Source organism: Gopherus evgoodei, chromosome 4, assembly GCF_007399415.2.
Source record: "Gopherus evgoodei ecotype Sinaloan lineage chromosome 4, rGopEvg1_v1.p, whole genome shotgun sequence".
NCBI classification, from domain to species: domain Eukaryota; kingdom Metazoa; phylum Chordata; order Testudines; family Testudinidae; genus Gopherus; species Gopherus evgoodei.
In genome coordinates this window covers 115444859-115457204 of record NC_044325.1, presented here as the reverse complement: position 1 = coordinate 115457204, position 12346 = coordinate 115444859, and the positions used below count along the sequence as shown (strand labels likewise).

Genomic DNA, 12346 nt, shown 5'->3' with positions numbered 1-12346 from the left:
TGAATTTTCCCTTGTGACCAAAGACAGTAATTTGAATCCAGGCTGCTAGAGATAAAAGGGCAGTATGCTAACTCTGCACACAAATCACACTCCTTGGTGTTCTTTAAAGTGACACTTTCAAGTCTGTCCAGTAGCGCAAGTCCAAAAGTTGCCCTTTCCTCTGCCCCAGGGGGTAGAATCTGATGGGGGGGGGGGAAATCTCAGTTTTTAAATGTATTTTGTTACTGTTGATTTTTAAAACTCACTATAGTTGCCAAGAAATTAAGAATAAAACAGTGTCCTCTGTTTAGGCAGCAACAGTTTAAAGACAATGTAGTTAATGGAAAATATCTGCTATAAGAAAAAAAGATTCTTTGCCAAGTATAAAAGGTCAAAGCTGGTAAGGAAATGTCTTTTGCTCTCAAGTATTTGAAAATAATAAAAGAATAAAAACAGAATAATGAAAAACTATGAAAAGTAGTTAATGCCCAATTAATATTTAATCAATACAGTTATTTTTACACTAGCAAACAGGTGGATTTGAGTTCTTTCTTTATGATGTGGATGTGAAAATGAATGGATTGAGGGCGATGAATGAAGAAGGCTCAGAGTTATCAATCTTCTGGTGGCGGCACAGTCAATTCTGGGTGACCTCTTCATTCACGGGGCAGCCTGACACCCTGCTATATTACTCCTAAGTTATATTTGATCTTTTCCCTGAGGCCATCTCATGGAAAAAATAATTTATTGTATTGGTTTCTACTGTATTTGACAAAAAATTCTTTCCCCTTCCAAGACCACTGATTTAGCATTGCTAAATATATCGCACAGGCAGGTTTGCAGTTCTAGCGTTAATAATAATAATATTTGGACAGAGATGTTCTTGTAATACATGCACTTTGGACCAGCAGGTCACCCAGTGGCCTGGGCAGCAGAAGGGGACAGTGTGTTCTAAAGTGGCTACTGATTAAAAGACGGCAGGATGTTCTATACTGTCTGGCAACCAAGAGAGCTGTGTTTTGGTAGCAGGATGGTGGTATCTTAACTGAGGGAATAGCCTATGTGCCGTTTTGACCTCTGTTTAAGATAAACCGGATTTGTGTATGTTTTGGGTGGGATTCTGAAAGCTGCCTAGGGGATTTGGACATTTATATGAATTGAGTGCCTGAATCTCCCAGGCAGTTTTGAAAGATCTCTGCAAATTAATTACACTAGAAAATACCCTGCCTGTAAGACACTATTTTCTCTATCAGTGGGAAAGTGACCTGCCACAGTGCCTCTAGTTTCTCCAGTTGCGTCCATCAGGGACCACCATGTAAAGCAAGGAAGCGCAGGCTTTGCTTGGTATTCCTTAAAAACACACACTTAACTCATACAGAGCAAGAGAGGTTCACAGATCTATGGAATGAACATCTCAATGCAGGTTCCTCATGCAATGTCCACAACACCCCGGATGGCCTTTTGGTGTTTAGTCAGTATATTTTAGGAGGCTCAGGTCCCCCCTCCTGCTCAGTCTTCTGGTTTTGGTGATCCATAGAGCCTAAGGCCAAGAGGGACCATTGTTATCATCCAGTCTGACTTCCTATACAACACAGGTCATATAACTTCCTTGAATTAATTCCTGTTTGAAGTAGAGCATCTGTTTTAGAAAAACATCCAGTCCTTGATTTTAAGATTGCCAGTGATAGGGAATCTACCACAGACTTGGCAAGTTGGTCTATCGGTTAATTGCCCTCTCTGTTAAAAATGTGTGCCTTATTTTCAGTCTCTGGGCTTTTTCCTGAACCCTCTCCAATTTTCCAACATCTTTCTTGAGTTGTGAACACCAGAACTGGACACAGAATTCCAGTAGCAGGTACACCAGTGCCAGATACAGAGTCAATATCACTCTTGCTGCTATCTGACATTCCCCTGTTTATACATCCAAAGATTGCTTTAGCCCTTTTGGCCACAGCACTGCACTGAGACATCATTTTCTATTGATTATCTACGACGCTCCAAGTCTTTTCCAGAGTCATTGATTCCCAGGATAGTTTATGTTGCTGATGGGGTGTCTCCCTTGCTGAAGAGCGGGTCTTTTTAAAAGCAGTCTGTTATGCCTTTTCCTGCTTCTCTTCTTGTGCCGGGATTTTCCATGATCCAGCCCATGAGAAAAGGATTGTTGGCAGTGTGTCACTGAAAAGCAGTCTCTCTACCTGTAGACCAACCCCTGTTGTCCCAACAGGGAAGGCTGTTCAATGGGCTGATGGCCTTTTGATGACTCTCTCTCCTTCAGGGTCTGACACGTAGGCCACAGGCTCCCTAACACAAGAGTGCTGATGCAATTCAACATGGCAGTTACGGTATACAGTTAGGGCCAGCTCTAGCCATTTGGCTGCCCCAAGCACGGCGGCATGCCGTGGACGGCGCTTTGCCACTCGCTGGTCCCGTGCAGCTCTAGTGGACCTCCCGCAGGCGTTCCTGTGGAGAGTCCACTGGTCCCGCGGCTCCAGTGGAGCATCTTCAGGCATGCCTGCGGGAGGTCCACCGGAGCCGCCGGCGCCCTCTGGGCAACCGGCAGAACACCCCTCGCAGCGTGCCGCCCCAAGCACGCACTTGACGTGCTGGGGCCTGGAGCCGGCCCTGTATACAGTGAAGGACATAATCATGATTGCCCTCAAAATGGAGGCTGAAATATAGCACACTCAGATATAGTCCCCAACTGTCACAATATGCTCAAGTCCCATTGACCTTGTAAATAAAGTTAAACACATGTATTCATTTGTAGTATCTGGGCCTATATGTGTTAAATAGTCTTGAAGCGATATTTTTTTTACATCTGTGGAGTTTGCAGTTACTTCCTGGGGACGCTTTTCTTATCTGGCATATGTATGATTTCTGCGCTCTCACAGCTTTCTGGTGTTTTAACTTCAGATTTTGGATAATGGTTTTTTTTTTTCCTCTCTTCCCCTCCCCACCGGGTTTTCCTGGGAAACATCCTGAGACCTAAACAAGCAACAGAAGTGAAAGTGAGTGTCTTCTCTATTCATTGGTGGAGTATTCTCTCTAGTTTCTGTCTTGTTTTTAGAACTGCTTTTCTCCTCAATACTGGGCTGAGGTAATGCACTGTGTATATTGTGGTAGACCAGTGTGATGTAAAGGCTGCCTTGTAAGGCATTAAAAGGGGTAACATAGCATCTGAAAGTGTGCTTCTCCCACATCCTAGGAACTGTAAGTACCATGGAATCTAGTCCCTTACCAGAGCATAAGTGGATTGTTTAAATTCATCAGGAATTCATAACTGTTAAAAAGAAATCTGTGCACTAGGCGTGACTGTCCAATGAATAGCAGTCTGCAAAAGATGCAGTGGTTGAGCTATCCTCATTACAGGAACACAAAGCTGTCACATTGCCAACATACATGACAGGAGAAACAGACTGTACTATTTGTACATTTGTACATTATATTGGGAGAGACCCATGAAAATCAATAACCCCAACAAATGCACACACTGTTGAGGTTTAACAATACTGCAGGTACCAGAACACTATTGACTAGCATTAAAGCAATAAGTGTAGTGTTGCTATTAAGCTGCTATATGGAACTATAGGAGGAGCATAAGAAAGGGAGCTATGGAACAAACTGAGGCAAGTTAGAACAAAATTATGATCTTACTTCAAATATAAAACTGAATGATTTCGGGCTAAGACAGAGAGAGAATGTCTCCAACTGTACTGAGTAACTTTCCTATATCTTTCCTTGGGTACTTTTCCTTTTTGGTTACCTAATACCTTCTCACTCACTTCACATCGGAGATGTTGTCCACTTACCATGATTTAAGACACTTGCGTTGGGAGACTAGAAGCATCAGCTCTTGCATTAACTTCTTCCACAAACCCCATGTGCAAAAGCTCAAAGCCTCTCCTCAAGCCTAGGCTCCCAATACACCAAATATCATTTCAAGGTTCTCTTTAGTAGGGACCCTGTAGGGACTCTGTCAAGGTTAATCACTAATGCAAAAGGGTCTGTTGCCTAAATCGAAAGTTGCTCTATTTTCCACCTTTCAATTTATCCACTGTGACTGAATGCATCCCTGTATTCACATTCTATACACTATTGTTATTATCTTTGTACAAAATAAGCCTTGTGAGGTATCATTTGAAAACTAATAACTCATCGGTCAGTAATGTCACAGTGAAATGTGTGTGGCAACATTATATGTAAAGTTATAAACATAAGCTAAATTTAGGTCTGAAATGTGTTTACAAGACAAGTCTGGGTAAACCAGTTACTCATAGACCAAGGACAAGCTGATCCCTCAAGCCAGGTGTCATTGAAGTTGATGGACAATCACCTATCAAATGGCTATTCTTCAGCAAGAAACGGGTAGAAACAAACAGATCTGCATGTTAGCAGATAACAGCATGGAACCTCTTTCACCAGTGGACTCCATGTCTCCGGCCTCACAGGGGAAATGAACTTAGGGGTAATCCTCAGGAAAATGCATTTGAAAGGGTGAATGAATGATAAAAGTGAAGAGCAAAACACTTCAAGTTACCTCTTCCTATCCATCTCTCTCTCTTTCACCAAAGAAAAGACAAAAAGAGACAGCGGTTGGATTTGGGAGCACATCTTGGTCTGAGAGTTTGGTCAGCAGTGTTACTGGGAACATGTGGTAAAGGAGTTCACCTTGAACCAAGTCTAGTTTGTTTAAGTTTTAGTACTAGGAAGCGTTTTATCTTTATTTCTTTTGCTACCATTTCTGACTTTAATGCCTTATAGTTGTGCTCACTTAAAACCTATCTCCTTGTTGTTAAATAAACTTATTTTATTCTTTAATCAAAACCAATCCAGTGTTGTGAACTGTGTGGGCAACTCCATTTAAGGTACCAAACTGTTGTATATTGATCCCCTTGAGGGGCAATAAACCTACTGTATTTGGACTGTCCAGAAGAGGGCTGGACACTGCAGAACATACCTTTTGATGGAATATCTGGGTCTGGGAATGTGTTCGGGTCACCCTGCAAGTGGTAATGATGGCTGGTGGAAGTCAGAGTGTGTCTGTGCGGCTGCATGCAGCAGCTAAACATAGACACTCAGGTTGTGACCAGTATGCTATTAGACTGTCTGTGAGTGGCTAGGTGGGAGCTATAGCAGCAAAGCATTGTGAGGCACACAAGTTTGCAGGGCAGGGGTGATATAGCCTCTCACTGGTCTGAATTGCACCCTGGAGTGTCATACCCACTTCTCTAGAGATGGAAGCTATGAAATAAGTGGCAACCATAGGAAGTATGCAGTGGTGTTGTAGCTGTGTCAGTCCCAGAATATTAGAAAGACAAGGTGGTGGAGGTATATTCGATCTGTTTGATCTTGTATTTAGCTGTAACATTCTGAGTACCTTTTCCAGACCCGAAGAAGAGCTCTGCGTAGCTCTAAATCTTGTCTCTCTCACCAACAGAATTTGGTCCAATAAAAGCTATTACCTCACCCACCATGTGTCTCTAACAGTAGGAAGTCTTAGGCTTGAGCTGCATTTATGGGCGCATTTGGGTGTCCCATTTATCTCCTATTCCTCCCATATATAAAATGGTGTGCTAACAAACTGGTGGCACACAGGTGATTCTCCTGCCTCTCTGGAGGAGTGCCAAGAGACCAGCTCTGATTAAAATGCATCCAGAACCACTGATGATGTAATATTAATAGTAATGGTGGCCTCTACAAAAATGGCTGTTAAATGGGGAGTAAAAAGCTTTCTGTGTTGCCAAAAATGTAATGAAAATGGAGCTGTCAAGTATATAATGTTAACCAGAATAATTGTGACTTTACAGTTTTCCAATACATTGGGTTTATGTGATGTACGGGATCGGAATGTTGTAAAAGGTTAATGTAAAACCTTGACTGGGAGGCTTTAAAAGTGACAGCAATAGAGAAGAGAGTTTTCATTCATCCATGCACATGCAGGAATTACAAGGTAAGGTTCTTTGGACATTGCTATACAAGATGTCAGACTAGATTATCATAATGGTCCCTCCATCCTTAAAAATATATGAACCAGTTCCTCAGCAGGTGTAAAGTGGGGTAATTTTATTGAAGTGAATGGAGCTATGCTAATTTACATCTGCTGGTCATCTGGCTCTCTGAATTTATGGTAGCATTCATTCAAATTATTGGTATTAAAAATAATACAGCATTTACAAGGAATGAGTCACACATGGGCTAATCCCAAATGATGAAGAAAGGCCAAATGCTAGTCTGCCTCTTTAAGAGATTACAATCAACCTAAGGGCTGTTAAAATACATACAGTGGCGCTGGAACAATTTTTATTGTGAGGGTGCTGAAAGACATTGAACAAAACCGTAAACCTTGTACATGATGGAAACCACTTGAAGCTCAGGGGTGCTGCTGCACCCCCAGGACCTTAGTTCCACCATTTATGAATATATACCAACCCTTATGAAAACAATGGAAGAATATAATTTGAGGAAATGTACAGAACTTTTTTTATTCTGGATGACAAAAGTCTAAGGTGATTCATCTAGGGTACACACTGCTGGAAGGTTGTGCTTTGGTTTACTAGCAGAAATGTTATTATTGAATGCCACAAGCTTTCATTAATTGTGGACTTTACTCCTTCCATCTCACCCAACTAACAAAGCAGATGTAAGTTCCTTGTCACGCTTTGACTAGTCCCTTATGTGCCTCAGAACTGGAGGGTCAGATAAGAGTTGTGCAAATTCTCATTGCTTCTTACTGGCCTAGGAGACTATTGTTTCCATTTTCAGCTTCCATGTTCCAGTGTTTACAAAGCTGACTGGGTGGGGAACTGTTCAGCTTTGGTCTAAGAGCTGTACTGATGTCATTGTGGCTTTATGATCTATGTGACCTGAATATAGAACTCAGTGTGTTGCTGATGGTACATGGTGCTCTAGATATATAGGGCCTCAAATAATCCCTGATATCTTCTGTGTTTAACTCCTTCCTACTGTCAGAGAAGATGCTCTGCCACTAGTTCTAGAGAAGAATCTCCATTAGCAGTCAGTCACGGTAGCATGAAATATCCTCCGTTGTCTCTTTGGGAACTCCTGGTTTTATTTTTAGGGAAAAATGAAGACTAGCATTCACTAGCTATGTAAGACATGAATAGAAAGGCCTCCATCTCCGGCCCTTATTCAGTAAGGTACTAAACACATGCTTAAAGTGGACCTACTCACATGTTTAAAGTTAGGCACATACTTAGGCACCTTGCTGAATCCCGGGTCCTCTGTGCAGATTACAGCTCACACTGTTTAGTGAAGCCTTGTAAATGCCTTTTCCAAAGGAGATCAGAGTGCATCCAGACAGGACAATCAGGTGGGTATTTATTTCACCAACCATTCACAGTGGGATTTTCTAAAGCTCCCAAATCAATATGATTTAGATACCTAAGTTGCTTAGGTACTTTTGAACGCCCCCCTCCTAAATCCATTGTGTTGGAGACAGCTGGAGTTTGACAGATGAGGGGGCAGTGGGCAGATGCACATGCATGCGAGAACTATCATCCGTAAGCTGCCATATTTTATTGGTATATGTCTAACTGGTGACTGATTCTCAAACACAAAACCGTTTCTCTCTCTTTTCTGTAGGGACCTGGGGTGGAAGGGTGTTGAAAAATATCTTATCCAGGGGAATGGTCTTAAAAGTAAACCTTGTAATAAGGCAGACATGCCAGTGCTCTTTCACACAAGCCGTGTGGCTTTGTTTTTATACATTGCTCAAAATGTAATTAAAAAAGCTGGGGAAGTCAGGGTGATTTATCTTGTTGTGGTGCTGTGTGCATTGCAATTCCATTTAGTAAAGTTAAAACACTGAACAGCTATGTGGGGGGAGGGATAGCTCAGTGGTTTGAGCATTGGCCTGCTAAGTCCAGGGTTGTGAGCTCAGCCCTTGAGGGGGCCACTTAGGGATGTGGGGCAAAAATCAGTATTTGGTCCTGCTAGTGAAGGCAGGGGGCTGGACTTGATGACCTTTTGGGGTCTCCTCCAGTTCTATGAGATAGGTATATCTCCATATATTATACATCAGTCTGGTAGATGTTGTGTACAATCCTCCTGTTCCTACACATTTATCTACTAAGGGCTGTGACTGGGAACTTTTACAATAACATAGGAATACAGAAGACTTATTTCTCTCAATAACTATGGTTTCTTTATACATATGTTTTTGGTGGAAGTTGCTGCCATTTTAACCCCATGAATACAGATGTATATGAATTTCCATTTCATACTAGCAATCAAGGTGCTGCCTGAAATGAAGTACTCTGCGACTTTGATTTGGAGATTCTCCGTGGGAGGATTAAGGAAGGATCCTTGAGATTTTGGGCCTCTCAGAGGACCCTGAGAAGAACAAGGAGTAATTAAGAAGCAGGCAACATGACATACCGCTGGCCGCAGGCTGCCGGTGGAGGACCCAGAAGAAACAAACGATTTTGGGGTCCAGGTGCCATTCTTCAGTTCCGCAAGTGACATTACAATGGATATGACATGGGCATAATGAGTGAGTAAATTAGGAGGCCTAACCACACCCAGAAATTTCGAACAGGGCTGGCATTTGGATTGTGGGCAGCTACCTGTAGTGCCAAATTATTTGTGGGCACTATTCTCCCTTCCTGTCCTCCTTCCTGTTCTGGTGAGCTGCCCTCATGCAGCCCTGGAGCTGACCTAGAGGCACCAGCATTAGCTGCTTGGGAGCTAGAGCCGCTGTATGGAACCCAGATATACTACTTCCTCTTCCCACACAGATGACACTGTGTCCAACAGATAGTCCAATAGATCTTCCTTACTGAATATGACATTAGCAAATCAGAGCAGAGAGAAGAATGAATTCTGTATGCAAGAGACTTACAATAAGAATGGGGGTGGAGGGAAGGGAGTAGTTTGAGAAAGAAGGGATGAAGAGGAGAGAGACGGGAACAGATTGGGTAAGAACATGGGGCTTAGAGAGAAATTAGAGTTTGTTTAAGAAATTCCAATTTTCATTGCATGTTGCATTTTTCGACAAATATGTAATGATACTGTGACAAAGGGACTCACCAATTGGTGCCCCTCCTTGTGGTTAGGTGTGGTATTGCAGGGCTTTGTCCTCTACAGCAGTGGCTCTCAACCTTTCCAGACTACTGTACCCCCTTTCAAGAGTCTGATTTGTCTTGTGAACCCCCAAGTTTCACTTCATTTAAAGACTTATAAAATCAGACATAAAAATACAAAAGTGTCACAGCACACCACTACTGAAAAATTGCTGACTTTTTTTTTACCATATAATTATAAAATAAATCAATTTGAATATAAATATTGTACTTACATTTCAGAGTACAGTATATAGAACAGTATAAACAAATCATTGTCTATGAAATTTTAGTTTGTACTGACTTTGCTAGTGCTTTTTATTAGCCTATTACAAAACTAGGCAAATATCTAGATGAGTTGATGTACCCGTGGTTGAGAACCACTGCTCTACAGTTCAGCTGACCAGGTCTGTTGGTCATTTCCTTTGGCTTGGCCCACCAGCCAGGCCCACCTTTGGTCTGCAGGCATCATACTGTCTGGAGTGGCTCATGACCATGAGTGCTTTCCTCATGGCAGACTGTCAAAAACAGGGCAGACACCTCAAACTAGTGGTATATTCTATAATTGGATTTCACCAAGCCGTTAACAAATGTGAACTCCTGGATCACTATAAGAGTCTTACTGTGGAGTCACAGACAGTCCCCTGAGGCTCTCCGGTCTATCTTGCCACTTAGGCAAGCTCAACTTAGTGATAAATGGTCATTTATACCAAAAACCACAAAATATTCAGGTTGCTTCCAGTCCCAAGACACCAGTCGCTTACCACAGATAAATTTATATCTTAGAGCTCACACCAAAGGCAATACCTGTGGCCAATCCTGTAATAAACTAACTTAAAGATTTATTAACTAGGAAAAAATAAGAGTTATTTATAGGTTAAATCAAGCGAACATATACATGCAAATGAGTGACCATCTAAATCCCAAGAGCGACAGAGTTGTAGTGATCTGTCAATTCAAAGTGTCTTTCAGTGCAGACCCAGGAGTCAGCCGCTGGGGATCTCTGGCTTCAGTTTAGAGGCTGTGGCCCTTTAGAATTCAAACAGCCAAAAAGATTGAAAATTTTCCTGTGGCTTCGTTTTATTTCCTTCATTCAGCCTACAGTATGATCGTCCTTACACATAGCATTTCCCTGGTGCAATAGGGCCATTAACCAATCCTTCGTATGTTGATTACCCTTGATGGCCCATCTGATTTTGATAGCCCTACTGGACGTGTGTGTGTGTGTGGGGGGGGATGATTCCCATGCCTGAGTTCACAACTTCAGAGCAAACATTTTCAAAATTATAAAGCTGAACTTTCCTATTTCCTTCTAGCACGGAATACAGACATTACAAGTGAGATTAATACATGCAGCAACTTACAAGCATTTCATAGAGTCTAAATTTGAAATACATCCTTATAAGACTAATATCTGTTTTGAGCAAAACTAACATAAAGGTGACCTGAACTGGTCTCCAGCTGCAAGGCTGTAAGTTCTTAGCTAATGGCTGCAGCGTGGACAAGAGCTAGTGTCTGACTTGGCAGCATCACACCAGGGTTTTCACCCAATAGTCCCAGGTCCAATAGTCTTTCTGGCCCCTTGTATCTGGAGTCTTCTGGCTACTCCTGCCAGTGTGGTTGTAAGGGAATCAGTCCCTCCCTCTACCCTGGGTTTCAGCCCAGGGACCTTTGTGGTGGGTCTGGCTAGAGATCTTGCTCCTTCCCTGGGTGACTTAACTACAATGGGTCCACCTTCTCCTCAGGAGGCTCATGTTTTCAGCAGGACTCTATCCTGGGGCCCAGCCCCTTGTCACAGTCCACGAGGTAATAAAGGAAAAGAAGGGAAATTAATAGAAATAAGGAGCAACTCCAGTTTCTCTGCCTTGCCCAGATCCTCCAGTCATCGATCCTACCATTCTATATTCCCAGTTAGCTTAAGATAGCTTGGCTTGTTACAGTTTTCATCTGTGGGAGCTGAGTGTGAGAGGTCTATCTTGGGCCTTTTGAACTGAGCAACTTCTTTAAGGCTCCTCCACCAAGATTGGCATGCCTCACAGTTGTGGTGGGGCAGAGCTGCCTGAGTCCAAAGCTGCTCTTTAACCCCTTCTTGCCTACAGGGGGTGGCACAGATGCAAACAGACCAGAACTGAAGGCAAACCCATCAGGAGCAGTGTTAGAGTTGAGTGTTGAATTAAGCTTCTGGGATTTCCAGAGGCTGATTTCTCAGATTTGACGTTAATGCTAGGATTTCCAGGTTTTTGTTTTTCATGGAATTTTACAGACGTTTTTAGCCAAACAAAAATATTCATATGCGACAACTCCACACACACATTGCCCCAGATTTTCATTAATGGACAACATTTTGGCGCACACAACAATTTGTGCCCATAATGTTATGAGAATAGTTATCAATGGTTAAACCTCTAGTGGTGTGTAGTTACAAATTAGAGAACACTACTAATTACCAATGAGCCTGATCTTGCAAAGAATTTAAGTATCTCCTGAGAAGTGCTGTGTGTTTTATCTGTCCTTGGGATTCAACCATTGGTGGCCAGCACCCAGTGTACCTGCTTCAATGCAAGCCATGAGCATAGGCTAGAAAAGGCCCAATTTGCACTGGCTGCCCTCACTCTTTTTTTGAAACTGAAATTCAACTAGTGCAAACTGTGGCTTTCCTTTTCTACACTGTAAGTCTGCATAGGTGCAAGCTACACCAGTTCCTGGCCACTGACTGCTGAACCATGGCTAATTCCAAATAGTCAAAGCCTCTAAGAAGTGAATGAGACTAGAGGGTACACAGCACCTTGCAGAATTGGGATCAATAGTGTGGCACCTTCCTGGGCACAGATCATGCCCACAATACAGAAGCTGGATCCCAGAGTCTGCTTGAAAATCTGCCCCATTATAGCATGCACGCTCGCTCGCTCTCTCTCTCTCTCGTATGTTTGTCACTTCATATTTGTGTCTTTTTGATGGGCACTGTTGACAACTAATTGCGGGCACTGGATCTTGAGTCTACCTATCCCATGGGAAAATGAGTGCCTGTGTATGAGTACTTGTGTGTGTTTACATTTGTGTGCAGACAAAAATCAGAGAGATTATAAAACAGTTAACTTGGGGGCTAAGCGTGGAATAAAGCTCCTGTTTTGGAATCTGTACTCTTTGGTTTTTTTCCCCTCTCCACTTTTGTTTTCAATTCCTGTGAGAGATGGCTGTGCTGTGTCCTCTGAGCACTGTTAGGAAGTTGTGGAACTAGGGCAGCTGTCAAATCTTTTCCCTCAACCTCTCCTTTGTAGCTGGAGCCC

The 12346-nt window shown here is 42.6% G+C and overlaps 1 protein-coding gene across 4 annotated transcripts in view; it reads left to right on the top strand.

Annotated features, from left to right (window-relative positions):
• The window catches only part of TSPAN4 (tetraspanin 4), a 692791-nt gene that overhangs the window by 308269 nt on the left and 372176 nt on the right, over positions 1 to 12346 (top strand). The window contains exons 1-2 of one of the 4 annotated variants that reach the window (XM_030560656.1): positions 2937 to 2987; positions 5787 to 5929. The exons of 2 other annotated variants lie outside the window; for them this stretch is intronic. In XM_030560656.1, the coding sequence (XP_030416516.1) occupies positions 5908 to 5929 (22 nt within the window). In that variant the 5' untranslated portion in view covers positions 2937 to 2987; positions 5787 to 5907. Of the gene's footprint in view, positions 1 to 2936; positions 2988 to 5786; positions 5930 to 12346 lie in introns of those variants that run through there. One more of the 4 variants, XM_030560657.1, reaches the window with a different exon arrangement.